This window comes from Pteropus alecto, unplaced genomic scaffold (assembly GCF_000325575.1).
Source record: "Pteropus alecto unplaced genomic scaffold, ASM32557v1 scaffold7, whole genome shotgun sequence".
In the NCBI taxonomy this organism is placed as follows: Eukaryota; Metazoa; Chordata; class Mammalia; order Chiroptera; family Pteropodidae; genus Pteropus; species Pteropus alecto.
Window position 1 is genome coordinate 6725284 of NW_006494614.1, and position 16463 is coordinate 6741746.

At 31.0% G+C, this 16463-nt stretch overlaps 1 protein-coding gene across 5 annotated transcripts in view; it reads left to right on the forward strand.

The window, feature by feature from the left end:
- Positions 1-16463, forward strand: part of EPHA7 (EPH receptor A7) — a 158419-nt gene that overhangs the window by 134028 nt on the left and 7928 nt on the right. For 2 of the 5 annotated variants that reach the window (XM_006926294.3, XM_006926296.3), the window contains exons 8-14: positions 1734-1842; positions 2399-2454; positions 6763-6888; positions 7725-7910; positions 8497-8558; positions 9321-9530; positions 10244-10393. In XM_006926294.3, coding sequence (XP_006926356.1) covers positions 1734-1842; positions 2399-2454; positions 6763-6888; positions 7725-7910; positions 8497-8558; positions 9321-9530; positions 10244-10393 — 899 coding nt within the window. Of the gene's footprint in view, positions 1-1733; positions 1843-2398; positions 2455-5460; positions 5574-6762; positions 6889-7724; positions 7911-8496; positions 8559-9320; positions 9531-10243; positions 10394-16463 lie in introns of those variants that run through there. The other 3 variants (XM_006926295.3, XM_006926297.3, XM_015600342.2) reach the window with 2 other exon arrangements.

Genomic DNA, 16463 nt, shown 5'->3' on the forward strand with positions numbered 1-16463 from the left:
ATGGCACTTAATTTTAAAATTTATTACCCATGAAATAGATGAAAATATTAATCGTAAATGTTGATTATAGAAAATTAAAGTATGACCCTGACTATATATAAAAATGGATAACTCAATATTCACAAATTCTTATTCATCATTCACCTGAGTTCAGTTTTCTTATGGGAGTTCTGTTTCTGAAGCTAAGGCAGAGAATTATACCCAAGGGACACATTAACTGAATGGAAACAGTTTCTATACATATATGTATAATTTTTTCCTCCCTCGTGAACAGACTACTCCATTCTTTTTCCTCTCAATATGAATATAAAAGACAGATAAAAACAAAAAGCAACGAAACCAACCAAACAAAAATACTTGAAGTAATCTCTATTGAAAAAGAATAGACTGTAATTCAAAAATAAAGTGTTTCTTTTTTTTTCTCTTGTTTAGTTCCCTTGGGAAGTAAATCAGCGAGTGAATTAGGGAATGTGTATAATACCTATGTTCAGAAACTATCTATTACTCCAGAGCCATTTTTACCATTTTTCAATACAAAAGCTGTGTATAGTTAGCATAGGTATACAAAATTAAGAGATGAATTGTCAAAAGGAGGACATAGAAACTAAAGGAAGGCCAATCAAAAAAAAAAAAATTTATACTTCCTATCGTGTCAAGGCATACTCTACCTACATATAATTTACTGCTCTGGAGACCCAGTCCCTTGCCACCAGCAAGAAGGAGTAGTATTTTCCATCCTGCCATAAATTAAACATTATAGCCATTAATTGTTTCAGAAATAAGCAAACTGTATTAGTTTGACATTATATATTATATGATATTTGCAGCTGAATGATTTATGGGAATATACAGTTTCATTGCTTTACATTTCTTTGATTATTTTATGAGGTCAGTACTGGTTTGAAAATATAATACTCTGGGGAAAATAAGACAATTGCAAATTACAATGTAAGTAAAGCTTCACTAATTTGGAAAAATGAAAGTGGGAAGGCCATGTGACTTGATGAAGAATTGGAATTAGAGGCTGCTTTAAAGTACATGTAAACATATACTGTTCCCAAAGAGAGTCTCAGAAAGGTCCAGCCAGGCTTACCTTAACGAACATAGAAGAATCACTTAGCGTTATACAGGAAGTATCTACAATTAGATAGTGCAGGATTTTTTTTTTTAAGTACTTAAAGAAAGTTTGCTCTTTTATAAATAACTTACCTCCTCTGTAACTCTTATATGTGTGTATTGCATACTTTGAACTCTTATATGTATATATTGCATACTTTGTCAAATTAACACAAGTAGTTCTACTCTTTTTCCTGAATTATGGTATATTATAAATTCATATGATTTACTATGATCACATGATTTTTATTTTATATTCATCATATGAAAGATAAAGCATTTAAAGTGCTTTGAAAAATACACAGAACATGTATTTTGATTCTTTTTTACATAACAGAAAAATAGAGACAGGGATCAAATACTTTGCTAAGGAAAAAATAGGGATTTAATAATAATTGTAGATTAATGATCTCTATCTCTTAATTCATAACTAAGTTTCCAGCAATTAAGCAGGGGCTAGCTAAGGCATTTTGTAGGTATCTTTATATTACGATATAATGCATTTATTTAAAATTAGAGGTGAATTCAATAGCGTAGGTAGATCTTGTTGATAAGATTTTGTTTAACCTTTCAAGTTCTTGCATGGTATTGAGTGTTTCTGTTTCATCTGTTTACAGCTACAGCTGTCTCCAGTGAACAGAATCCAGTTATTATAATTGCTGTGGTTGCAGTAGCAGGGACCATCATTCTGGTTTTCATGGTCTTTGGCTTCATTATTGGAAGAAGGTAAAACACAAATTTCTTCTAATCTCTATCTAACACAAAATGTATTGATTTTTCAGAATTATGTTAGCTCATTACTTATTGTTTAGTGTACTAGAAGAGTAAATGCAAACATTGATATGAAACCTTAAAGGGTAATAAATTTTTATTTTCCCATGGTCAATGAGTTTAATCATTGCCTGGTTTGAGAGAATAAATATTGTAATTTCTGTTGGGTGAATTTATTCTTTTAGATAATAGTTTATAGAAACTGTTTACAATCTGTTGTTGTTCCTATGGTTGTTTTTCAGAAAAAGTATAAGCAAATATTTACTCATTGATAAATCTAAATGTATGAAATATGTTTCTTCTACATTGTTTCATACAAATACTTTATATTCAGTGCCTTTTTAATCTTATGAATTGCTGTGTTACTAAATGAGTTTATAACTATGGACAGGAATTTTTTTTTTCTGTTTATAACACTAACTAGCATGTTTTGAAATAAAGTATGTTATACAAAATTTTAAATACCTAAAGTAAGATCATCGATTTTATCACAAATTTCATTTTTTTCCAGACACTGTGGTTATAGCAAAGCTGACCAAGAAGGAGATGAAGAACTTTACTTTCATTGTAAGTGTTTGGCTTTTCTTTATTATATGTACCCCAATTAATACAGAAACCTGGTTGTTAGTATTGACATGAATAAATTCCTAATACATCATGTTTGAAATTATAGGAGCTCAAAGTATTGCTTTAAAGCATTTGACCAGATATTTAGAATGAAAGTCATATGATATGAATTTTTAAAAAATATATTCCAAAATGTAACCTCATAAAGAATTTTAATATAACTGTAAGATATTAAGGTGCTTTGATGTCACAATTTTTCCTTTAGCAAACTTTGCTCAGATGTTTTCTACTATTCTAATAATAACCCATTAAATGTTGCATGGCCCGTGTTTTAGCTAAGAATTCATTTCAAATTAGAAGCATAAGCCCTTTTTTCCCACCCAATGAGTGATGCTACCTTGAAAGGCTAAGCTGAGGAGCCTCATTTCTTTTTTTCAGCTACAATGCATTGTCTATCACTGATAGATATTTCCCCAGACATATGAAGTATAATAATAGGATTTAATCCTCCAATGTTTCCCTGTGGATTTGGGTTACCTGATTTTTAAAAGTTCACTTTGGAAATCATATTCAGAGGAGACCTTAGGGAACCAAAGAAAATAGATGTCCATCTGCATTAATCTTATTCTTGTTCAGTGTATATGGCAAGTAAAAAAATGAGAGCCATATAAGCAAATGTTATCACTTTATGCATCCAAAGTAACCTGACAATCAAATGATTTAAAGTCTGATAATTAGTGATGTTCTTATCAAAACCTGTTATTTCTATTTTTAATCTGTAAAAATATTAAGAACAATTTTATTTATTATTTTTCTTAGTAATTGTAATCTTTACTAAAATTTTTCATGGATAAATTTCCGTATTGAAATAAGAATTATACCTATTATTGTGTTATTTCTCAAATTATTATGTCAGTATCTAAGAAGATATTACCATGTACTCATCCTAAAGTCATTATATAACATCAATCAAGAAAATGTATCATTTAAAGACACAAATTGTGAATGCTAGTATTATCATTCCCGAGTTTCTTCAATGTGTTTCTGTTTGTTGAACCAACAGTTACCTTGACTTGTTTTCAAAACAGAAGTGGCTTTAGATTATATATATCCAAATTGATTATGAAACGCTATAAATTCCAACCACTGAAGGCAGGAAGGGTATGTGGGATACTATAATTTAAAGTAAAGGCATGACCAGAGGTGGCTTTATGATGAAGTCTCAGCTTCAGGGCCCCTCTCTTTCATAGACCCCTTTTAAGTTCCCTGGGAGAGCCCTAGCAATTTTGTGTATATAATCTTTTTTTTTTCTTTTTAATAAGAGAGTATCTCAAATTGTAGAAGGTTCAAGCCTCATAAAACTTAAATTTCCCCCTGATTCTGAATGAATACATGTGATGCTGCCACCTCTCTTGTGGGATTATTTGATATGCTCCCAATGTTGATGCTTCCTTTTGCTAATCTAGCAGTCTTGTGCCGAGCCTCAGTAATTAGAGTGTCAAAGGTAGTTTATAGCTAGAGGATGTACAGAGAAAGCGGAGGTTACTTTTTTTTTCTTCCAAGACATGAGAGAATATTTTTAACACTTCCGCAGACAGGAAGAAGAGGATCAAAACTTGAATGCCTAAATTTTTAAATGTCTATAAAAGAGTAACAAAACACTATAGTTCCTGGAATCCCTGATTCTACCCATATGTAAATAATTTGATGGCAGAATCATTTAATATTGCCTTAATCAGTATGTCACTTTGCTTTTCTCTACTGAGTGTATCCTAGACATCCCAAAATTATCAAATCTGTTTTAGGTTATTTGGTTTTAACTTGCAGGTTAACTCTCAAGGTAAATTGAAACATGGCTTCTCTAAAACTTGTTATATAGCCTTGCTTAATTGTCATCACTCGGTTTTAATATTTTTATTCTATTCGCTTTTTTACATTTGACATTCAGTCAGTAATTCTAAAAAATAGCACTACATGTTTTACTTGCTAACATGGACAAGATAAGCTTGATAAAGTTTTCATCTTTAGAGCAAAATATCAATGGTGATTTTAAGATATTTAACATTCATGAGAAATGGTAAATGAACTACAAAAACACAGAAAAGCTCACTCTTAAATTGAGATAAGCAACAGACCAGAATATTCAGAAATTATGTAAATATTTTTCTTATTTTAAACATTCATTTTTAAATGAATAATGAAAAAAATAAAGTGGGACATATTCTGTCCTAGTAAATTCTTGATGTTTTTGAATCACCGTTTTTACAAGGATATCTTTTCTTGTCATTTGATAAGAACCACACATTTTATTTGATTTTATAACTGTATCTAAAATATGTAAAGTATAATACTATGGTCACCAGCTATTTACAAGTTAGTGCCCTTTTATTCCTTTAGTATACAGACAATTTTCTTAGGTGCTAAGACACCAGATTGGATTTTTACAGAAACATGAAAGCAACCATTTAACTGGCTTTTAGAGCACTGAATTTAATAGAATGTCCAGTCATTTGTATCAGGCCCTCAACTCACCATGGCCCCAAGTGCTACGTTTAAAGATATAAACACAATGGAGGAGTTTAGTGAAGCAATTCCAATTTACATTTTGTTTCCTCCTACCATTTCTTCTAACAATGTCTTTGAATCTGAGCTGGGCAGTATTTCATGTTTTTATGCCAAAATTGCTCTGGCCTGTCAAAATGTTTTATGACAGTTTGAATAAAGAACCATCAGAGACCCCATTTGAGATGCAGAAGGTTACCTCCACTCTGGCTCCCTTATCACAAAACAAAACCAATAAAAAATAAAAAACAGTGAAGGAAAGAAAGAGAATAAAAAGGGAGAAGATGGCTCATTCTCCATCTGCCTGCCAATCTAGGAGGTTAACCTATTGTTTTCTTCCCTTCTCTCTTTTTCTCTTCCCTTCCTCTTCCCTGTACTCCTTCTTCTCTCTTTTCTCCTTCTGTCCCCTCTCTCTTTTCTTGTGTTTTTTTTCCCCATGTTCAGCTCTAGTAACAAATGAGCATCTGTCAGTTTTATAAACTGCAACAATAATTGTTTAAGACAATCAATTTTGGATAAACAACTACAGCAGAATAAATCAAGATTTTTAAATCCCATTTTCCTTTATACATTCTGCTTCTTTTTGTTTGTTATGTATTTATTTTTTAAATATAATTTAATTTAATGTGATGACATAAGCACAGTTAGGCTGCAATGTAATACTTGAAGAAATATATTGTTCTCCAAATAGTAAGATTTGATGAAAGATTGTTCAGTGGCTTTGTTAAAAACAATAAAGTTTTTTGAGGATATAGTGTAATTCTTTTCATTGCATTAATATAACCAAATATATGCCTATCTATCTTATCTTTGTCTTTAACCAAATGATTAGATTTGGAATACATTATTGTAACAATTTGATTTAAACAATATAGCATTATCTGTTACCTGCATGCTTCTGGGTGCATTTTAAGAAGATTTTAACTTTTGCAACTTTTAAGCTGATTCTATGTTGTTTGAATTTTGACTACCTTTTCTGAGGCATATTGGCTACCTCCTTCCAGAGCCTTATAATCGAAAGTTCATATAAACCATTCTTCTTTCAAATTGCTGTCATATATGGTAAGCAGATCCCAGGAATATTGTAACTTTTCTAACTTTACTCTGCACTTTGTACCTCTGGCCTCTATTGCCCTTCAAGGTAGAGATGAAATTGTGTCTTTAGTAGATTTCTCTCCGAATCTGTGATAGTGGCCCTCACATCTTGTATTAATTTTATGTATATGTCAACAATGGTTGGTCTTTTAAAAAATAAATCAAAAGAATAAGTAAGATGTCTAAATGTTTTTAATATTGCTGTCAGTGTAGTAGGCTACCTGTATATGAAATGTCTTCTTTTCCCAGTGTATTAACTTGATTGATTGACTGACTGGTAGATTTACAAATGTGTTTCCAAGACCATTATAAACCTCAATATGGCTTGAACTATGCCATGATAACAGTGAATTTAATTAAACCTCTAGTCTGATAAGTTATGTCAGAGAATTCTGGTGATGTCTTTTGTCGATTTACTGGAAAAGCAATTCAGTTAGTAACCTATGAGCTGGATCCTATGTTACCTATAGAAGCTTGCAGATAATACCTATACGCCAGCAGACTGAAGTAGTCTGTTAAAACTGCTGTGAATCAGGTGATGTGGAAGCAAGTTCACTGTTCCAAGGAGCACTCTCCATAATGAAATTCCTGGGCTGACTGCACAATAAGTGCTTTGCTTCATCACAGTCATGCTTTCTTACATCATTACAGTTAAATTTCCAGGCACCAAAACCTACATTGACCCTGAAACCTATGAGGACCCAAATAGAGCTGTCCATCAATTCGCCAAGGAGCTAGATGCCTCCTGTATTAAAATTGAGCGTGTGATTGGTGCAGGTAAGGCTGTTGTAGCTTCCTTGTTCAGCTGTTCCATTTAGCCAAGATCGAAAGTCATACATCATAATGACAGGCAAATAATTATACCTCAAGTATAGAACTTTTGCATCTACCCGAACTGTTGGAAGCAATGAGGCTGTACTTGTTTATGAAATCTTAAGAAAAAAAGTGAAAAAGAAGCATGTGGCACAGAGAATCTGTATATCTTTTGTCTTCTGCTGGATTTTTAAGAAACTGTACTGGCCTGTTGTTCAAGAAATGACCTAGTATTTTAAAAATTAGAATGTTCCTAAATTTTGCTGGAACACAATTCTTCTCACTTGACTTACCATCTTTTTGCCAAGCTTCAATTTCTATATTTTTTCTTGTATTTTGTAGGCATTAGTTAGCCATTGTACTATTTAATTTCATATAGAAAATTGATACGTATGAATTACTTAAAAGAAATATTAGTTTCTAGGTATTCGATATGTAGTCCCATGATAATTTTACATTTTTGGGTCCAAGTTCCTTTACTCTAGCAGTCATAGTACATACGAATTCCAGACTCTTAAATCTTTAAGAAATATTTGCTCTTTAAACCATAAAAGCAATAACAATGTTTACAATTTGCTGATGTGTTCTTACGCTTAAGTAGACAGGTATGTTATACAGCATAACTCAGAAACAAATCTAAATTTTGTTTCTGAGTTTTTGTTAGTCCAGTTTAAATATAGTAGCTTGTATAACAGATAGTTTAGAAAAGTTTTAAAATGTTTTAAAGAATTATTTGCATTTAATTTGAGAAGAGAAATATTTCTGAAATTAAAATATATCTGCCTGTTCTATTACTTTAGGAGAATTTGGAGAAGTCTGCAGTGGTCGTTTGAAACTTCCAGGGAAAAGAGATGTTGCAGTAGCCATAAAAACCCTGAAAGTTGGTTACACAGAAAAACAAAGGAGAGACTTTTTATGTGAAGCAAGCATCATGGGGCAGTTTGACCACCCAAATGTTGTCCATTTGGAAGGGGTTGTTACAAGAGGTAGATATTGATTATATCTTTAATTTATCAAGTGGACTATCAGAAATTAGTGTTATTTCATACATAGTTTAAAAATCAAATTATGAACATATTCCATATTCTAAATGAATGTTTTTTCTTGGTATTAACTTACTAAACTATTATTTTAGATCATAACCTTAGGGGAAAAAAATCAAAATAAATAAATGCAGGATCAGAATTACAGAATAAATCTGATAGCTAGATAAAGAGGCTAATACTTTCATTTAGCTTCAAGAGCCATAAGTGATAGTTTAGTATTTATATTTAATAGAAAATGTCATTTTCTCTGAGTTTTGTTCACAAAACAGGAATCAGAAGAACACACTAACTTGGACTTGTATTGTTTAATTTTATGAATCATGAATCTGTTCCAGATAGACATTTAATGACTGACCTTCGCAGCAGCACTAGAAACATTCGAAACACTCACAGCTCACCATTCAGTATTTCAAAAAAGCACCAAGTGTCTTATCTGGGATGAGAAAGAGAATAATCCTGAAGTTGAGGTTGCAATTTCTGAAGCAACACTTTTATTTTCTTATGTATATGTATTTATTAATTTTAGGGAAACCAGTCATGATTGTAATAGAATTCATGGAAAATGGAGCCCTAGATGCATTTCTCAGGGTAAGTAACAAAATTATTCTCTCATTCTAAATATCCTCTACATGCTACCATATAATTTTCTAAACTCTTTTTGCAGTGTAAAATATGAATATTTTGTAACTCAGAGCAATCCGTGGGTTAAAAATGGGTTAGAAATATATAGCGGCCAGTCTAGTTGCAAAGAGTTTTCAATCCCATTTGCTAGTACATCTATTTTAGAGAATCTTTGTTGTAAGTAATATTCCAACCAATAGCAAAACAAAGAAAAGTGTAAAATGGAAACAAAGTCACAGACAATATAATCATTTTTCTACTTCTTAGTTTCTCTTCATCTTTAATAAAAAAAAACTCCCCTTTCTTTTTTTACCATTTGAAGAAAAATATTTAATATATGTGTCTTCATCCCTGTATATGTTTTTAGATATTTATATAATTTTTAGCAAGTGAGAAAAACAGCTGTCAAGGATAATATTTTCAGATACTTTGTTTTGTATCTCTGACCTAAATATTAACATATACTTTGGATTTGCATAATCTGAAACTATTATTAATTAATATTAATAACATCAATATAAATGATTACTAAAACTATTTTATATTATTCGACTATCAGTTAAAAGAACACCTGTTATGTTTTTCACAAATGTCAGTATAATAAAGAAAATTAATTAATGATTTTTCTTATAAAACAGTAATTGACTAGTGTGCAGACATTTTTCATGGTGATTTATTATTTCCTTTCGAAGTATAGTTAACTGGACTTTTATTTTTGTCTTCCTCTAGAAACACGATGGGCAATTTACAGTCATTCAGTTAGTAGGAATGCTGAGAGGAATTGCTGCTGGAATGAGATATTTGGCCGATATGGGATATGTTCACAGGGACCTTGCAGCTCGCAATATTCTTGTCAACAGCAATCTTGTTTGTAAAGTGTCAGATTTTGGCCTTTCCCGGGTTATAGAGGATGATCCAGAAGCTGTCTATACAACAACTGTAAGAAAAAGTCTATTACCGCATCTCTTCACATTCCTGAGATTTTTCCTACCAAGAAAGCAGGGCTTAGTAACACAAAACTAACTGGAAAAAGGAGGCAAATTGATCTCAGCTTTTTGTTGTCATTTTGTTTTTCTTTTGGAAGAATCATTGTTGCTTTTACAGTGTACTATAGGAAAAGGGGAGAAATGATGATAAGTATGACAACGTGCTTATCTTATATTAGAATGTTCATATAAATAATATTTAGTCACATGTAACATCTAGTTAGTAGCACTCATAATTGTAGCAGAAAACTATAACCCCATTTTAAATGAAAATTTTAAAAGAATATTAACTATCCTAACTCTTATAACTTTTGTGATATTAAGTAAAAGGAAAACTTATGAAGGTTTATTTAAGTCCTCCATATTTTATTTCATTTTAGTAATTATTTTGCCTAATTTGTCATTGTCTTTTGACTAGACTCTTACCCTAAGACCACAGAAGGCCAATTAAGTTGATTTGCCTTGAAAATGAAATTTTGTAATGATTTTTTAAGAAACAGATTCATAACTTTACATACACTTAGAGAGAGATTCAAGATGGATGGGCCTGATACTGTTGAATTGCCAACTGGATGTACAAATGTCTAACGGCACCTTTATGGTTTTGCTATAAATGACTTATAAGTCATTATACATATTTAAAATGTCAATTTCTTTTTATAACAGGGTGGGAAAATTCCAGTAAGGTGGACAGCACCTGAAGCCATCCAATACCGGAAATTCACATCAGCCAGTGATGTGTGGAGCTATGGAATAGTCATGTGGGAAGTTATGTCTTATGGAGAACGACCTTATTGGGACATGTCAAATCAAGATGTAGGTGTTACACTATTTAAAGGAAAAGGATATAATACAGTGATATTCATTATTTTTGGAACATGTAGGTAATGGCTCATAGAAAGAAACATGTAGAATTATAAAAAATACGATTGCTGAGTTTTCACAATTATTAACAAATTACCATGATAATTAGCATAAATTAGGAGTTAAATTAATTTAATTTTGGTTTTCATTTTGAAGAATTGCTTTTTTTTTTATTTAAATTCTCTGGATATACTAGAAGCCTACAAAGAATATTTCCCCCTTAAAAAAGATAATGATGCTGTGCTTGCACAGCTCTATTGCAAAAGTTACATGAGTAAAATAATCATTTGTAGAAAGGAGGAGAAGGAAGGTTGTGGTTGTGTTTATTGTGTCTTTGAAGCTTATTTTGAAAATCTGTTCAAATGATCTATTGTAGATTGATTTAATTAAATTTTAATTTTATGAGACAATCTAGATTTTATGATCAATTTCAGTTAAGTATTTCATAGTGACATTTTAGATTTAATCACAATGGAAGTGTCTTTGGAAATTCATTAAAAAAATAGTACTCATTAACTATCCTGTTACATATTAAGACATTAAAAATGCTGTCATTCTTTGATAGAATAAGCTGATGGCAGTTATTGCGGTCTACATCTCATACAGAGAGACCATTTATAAAACAATATAGGATAAGTGAAAGTGATTTTTGATTATATTAGGTTGAATTTTATGAAGTTGACATTTTTGTAGGTTAGAAACTTTCAATACTGCCAGATTCATATAGTTCAACTTACTACAATGTAAGTGAAATTTAGGTAAAAGTAAAGCAAGTGTAAATCCAGGAAGGTAGCCTGGATTTGAAATAGAAATCTGAAGAAGACCTTGGTTCACAGCTGATGAGAAAATTCTCCAAATAACACATTGGAAAGTTTAAAAGCAAAAGCTTAGCGAGGTGTGTGGAGACCAACCAAATAGACTCACTTTCTTATAAAAGAGATGCAAACATGACATTAGGAATAATTCAAAATGAAGATTAGGTTGGAACAAATTGATGAAAGGCCCTTTTGCAGGAGTTTGGAAATGTTACAAATGCATATTCTTGAAGAGTAGAGCAAAAAATAGGTAGTGCTCGAGAAAAGTCTATATTACCATTTAGTAGAAGGATATGACTAGCAAACTAGATTAGTCAATTCTGTAAACATGGGCAGCAAGAGAGGCTGACTAAAGTTAAACTTGTATTATTTTTCAAAAGATTATGAACATTGTTATATTAAACCAGCGTCTTTGTTTTTGATTTTAGAATTTTCCATATAAAGTTCCAAAGTTCTTAAAACTTATGAATAGTTATTTTTAGACAACTAAAGTCAGGTCAGACTGTTGGTAAAATTATTTTCAGTACATTTTCCTACAAATTTCTGCATTAACTAAAATATTTACAGCTTTAGAAGGGGAAGCTTTTAAATCATTTAAATCTTTTAGTATTTTAAATCAAGGGATAACATGAAACAAACTTATTTATTTTTAGTTTTGATTATGTTTTTTCAAAGATAAAAGTATAAATGATGAGTGCGTTTGGCAGAGGCAAAGTTGTTAACATTTGACAGGTCTCAGTGTCAGAATTTCATGGACTGTCAAAATGAGGGCAAACAAATCCTTGGGGCAGAGAAAGAGAAATATTTACATTCCCTAGACACTGGTAGAGTTTCATTTCTTTTGACACCTTCCTTCTGTACTAGATTCAAACATAAAGGGAATGACAGGAATATAAGATGACTTAAATTCAAAGTTCACTTAACTTCTAAAAATAAATTATAGAAATGGTTAAAAAGAAAAAAAAAATCTTAAATTTTAAATATAAAATTTCCTAAATATTGTTCCTTTGTTTTTCTTGAAAATGAAATATCATAAATAATTAGTATATCAAGAATTAATAAATATTTTTATTGATCAAATGAAATTATGTCTACAATGAAGTTCAGTTCTGACCTATAACATTTAGGACTATCTTTCTTGTTTCTTTTAAATTTTGAAGGTCTAAATTATTAAATTCAGATATGTTTATATAATAATGAGATTACCTACACAGTTCAGTTTTTGTAGTGAAATTGATATTAATATTCCTCTTAGAGGGTAACATTTATTATTTTATACTTATATCATTGAAGTGCTATTTGAGCAATTATATGTTTAATTTTCAATATGCAAATGAAAAAACTAGATAATTTAAAATAATTAATACTATTGCAGTAAAAAATTTCCTAGATAAAAATTTGACTTAGAGTCTCGGGTAGGAGTACGTGGAGTGACTTGAGATCTCTGAACCCCTGATGCATATGGAAATCTTGTGTATATGTGAAAATAATGTGTTTTTCTGAGAAATTTGTTTTTATCAGATTCTCAGAGATATCAATTTTTTAATTATTCTAGATTAATTTATTAAGTGAATCAGTTCACTTTATAGTGTTTAAATTTAGTTGTTAAGAATTTGTCAGGAATTTTAGAGAGCCCGCAAATTTCAAATGCCTTGGATTTTAAAAGACTGAACAAAGGGAGGATTCTGTGATCACCCTGAAGAAATACAAAAGGAGTATAGTAGAAGTCAGGGAGGTAGATAGTTGCCAGGAGGCTTTAGTTGCTCTCCAGAAAGAGCAGTGAGCAAGAAAAACTTGGGAAGAGGTAACATGCATATGTATGATGATACCCAGGCTCAAATAGGTTGTCACTTAACACTTGAATGAATGTTCATTGTATTTTTATGTACTTATAACTTTTCTAGAATTCTCACTGCAGTGGAAGCAGTTAGAATCTAGATATTCTCCATTTAAAACCAAGAGTGAGCTTTCCAAATTTCCAATTTTTATTCCCTAAAAATCTGCAGATATTTAGCCCTTTCCGTAATGGCCTTTCAGAGGAAAATCGTTATATATGTAAAATGAAGCAAATATAATAAATATTAAGAAATTGAAAATACTGATATTTAGCATTCATGACAGCTGTCTTTTAATTGAATTTATATCTTAATTAGTTCGAATAAAATTTTACACTTAAATTTTGAAATTTTGAAATTCTTCATGAAGCACTTGTAGAGACATTTTCTTAAAACCATTCTAATTACACTAGTAATGTAAGACTATGGAAACCCTTATAGTCCCTCTTGAAAGGCTTACCATAAATAAATGGTTTTAGTGCTCTGCCTAAAAAAAGAGGAAGAGATCCTTCATTACATATATTGTTTTTTCTATGTATAATACTCAATAAAGTTATTTCCTCTCACTTTAAATTAGGCCAGTAAATTGTTTATTTTACTAGTAGATAGTCATAAGGATAATAAAAAAAATAACACTTCCATAAAAATATGAGACATAAAGATAAAATTCTTAAAGTTTTCCATTAAAAGACATTTAAGAGCTTTGAAAATATGATACACTGCAACTAAATTTATTTTTGGCTAAATTGTGAGACGAAAAGTCACTTTTTTAAAGTCACCACTAATTTATGTCTTTGTATTTTTTTTATATTAATACAGAAACAAAATTGTAATTTTTTTGTAAAACTTTGCCATAATCCTGTTAAGTGGGGTCCAGAATATTTAATTGTATAAAATGTGGGTTATGTTGTGTGAGGTTAATGAAATAAAAATGGTGTGAGCAGAGAGCAGAAGCCAAGCATGTTATATCCGATTTTGACTTATTCCAGGATCATATCATGGGATCATTTTATAATCCTTTTACTCCTAATAGCAATGGTCATACTATAATAATACTGAAACACTTGTCTGCAAGCGACTTTTGTTTTTATTTCTAAATATTTTTTTTGCAGTACATACCAAAAAAGTTCTCCCTGTTATATCTCAGGATTTTTTTATAAACTGTGTATACCCTAGTCACTTCCTATTTTTCTGGGAACTATCCAGGGTTAGAAATTGCTTATGTTTTCTTTTTCTTTGACTTGTGTTATACTGCTAACACTACAGCTGGACAGGCAAAACCAAGGTATTTCTGGTAATTTCAGAAAAAGACGTTTTAAATAAATTACATGAGTAATTAATTGCATAATGCTCTAAGAAGTGTAGGTTCAGCCTTCTCAACTGTGTGCTTTATTGTTTCCAAGAATGTGTAACAATTTGCAGAAAGCACTTCTTATTTTCCCAACTGGAAATCTAATGCAGCTAACCAAATTAAAAACACAGAGCCTCTAGGTTCAGTTTGTTCTCAGATCATCCCTGTTGTTGGTTTATCATCAAAAGGTATGTATACCTTGGATTATGCCAAACTGTGCTCCGTAGAGGCCTGTTTCTCAGCCAGTATCTCTAGTATTTCTCTAGGTAGGAGCATGATAGTGGGACTTTAGGGTACCAAAATTGATTCCCAATCCAGAGCATCTCTTATTTTAAATGTTATACGTTGCTGCTTCTCCTTTAAAAATGTGCAAACCACTGTACCTTTGAGAGCTAGAAGTTTCATTTTGCGTTGAGATAAATGTTGTTTCTCTGCTGTAATAACAGGAATCGTGAAATTCCTATAACACAATAAGACATCTATAGAGATGTAGTAACTCTTTTATTACTGTTAGGAGTCATTTAATGGTTCTGTACTGTGTTCATTGGCATAGAGGCTTAAGAATATGTTGTGTTCAAAACTTAAGAATCCTATGGGAGAACTGCTGACAAGTATATAAGGAAGATCATGATAAAATATACGTTTACATTTTAAAAGATTATTCAGAGGGAAAAAAGGGAAAGCTCACTCTACCTGCATTGTTTCTTTCGGGACATCGGAAGACAAACTACTACTAGCAGGGAAATCGTTTAGGAAGTGGTGGGAAATAATGAGGTCTGAACTAATGTTATGAGGCTAGGGATGGAGTCCTGTCAAATCAGAAAAATACTATGTATGTTCAAATATAAGCAACCTCAAAATATAAGGAAAGCCACTCCTTTCCCGTTCAAAAAATGCCCCCAATTGTTTCTTATTTAATCATTTTGAGTACATAAAGTTTTAGAAATTTTTAATTTACTTATTAACAACGTGAACCACTATTTAAATAACTGAACCCAGCTTTCCAAAGTACATTCTTTTTACTTTTATCCAAGTTTTTTAACATATAGCACTTTTGAATCCAAGTATAGTTGCTGTCACTGGAATGTTGTACAAAGCCACATGAAATTCTTTGCATTTAAAAGGTTTTTTTTTTTTTTAAATTTAATTCCTCCTATAGTAATATATTTATGATCTGTGTAGAGTTACCATTTGCATATGTTTGCTTGTGTGATGTAAAGCTTTTTAAGGGATATTTTAGAGGAATGTTTATAAGATATCCAGTATTTGTAGTTATAGAAGCATAAACAGGAAAATTTTTAAATTCTGTCATTAACTTCATTAGCTTTCAATACCAAAGCTGATCAAGGTCACTTAAGTCTAAGGTGTTTACCCCTTAATTGTTATTCAAAATAAAGTACTTAAGGAAACACTCAGGCTATGAGACTTTATAAAAACTTTAACTGTAGGATAATGAGTATATCACTGCAGGAATATAAAAATATGAAAAAAATGTTTCTGATATTTGAGCATATATTGTGTTTGGGAAGTAGCATCATCAAAGCGGTGACTAATTGGCTATGCATATGAGTACATAGGAGAAAGAGTCTAGAACTGCTCTCATGTCGGCTTTTTGGCTGAGATGACTGGAAGTTCCATTGATTGAAATAGTAAAAGGTTTGGGTGAAGATAATAAATTCAATTTTAAATAGATGGAGTATAAGATGCCTATGGAAAATCCAGATGAAACTGTCTAGTCAACTAATGTATAGGACATAATGATCAGGGGAGAATTGGGACTGAGGATGTTATACTTAATAGCAATACTTCTCAAAAATTGCTATTATGGAGTTAATCTATGCACCTTTTGAACTTTATCAGTTTGCATATATAGATTTTTCTTAAATGAAAGTGAACTATTTTTTTCTTACACGGAGTATTTTCCGTAAAAATTGTTGATGCCAGCTACTTTATTCATTACATCCTATAACCTTTTACATTTTAATGTGCTATTCTTGAATGTCAACAAGCATCTTAAGGAT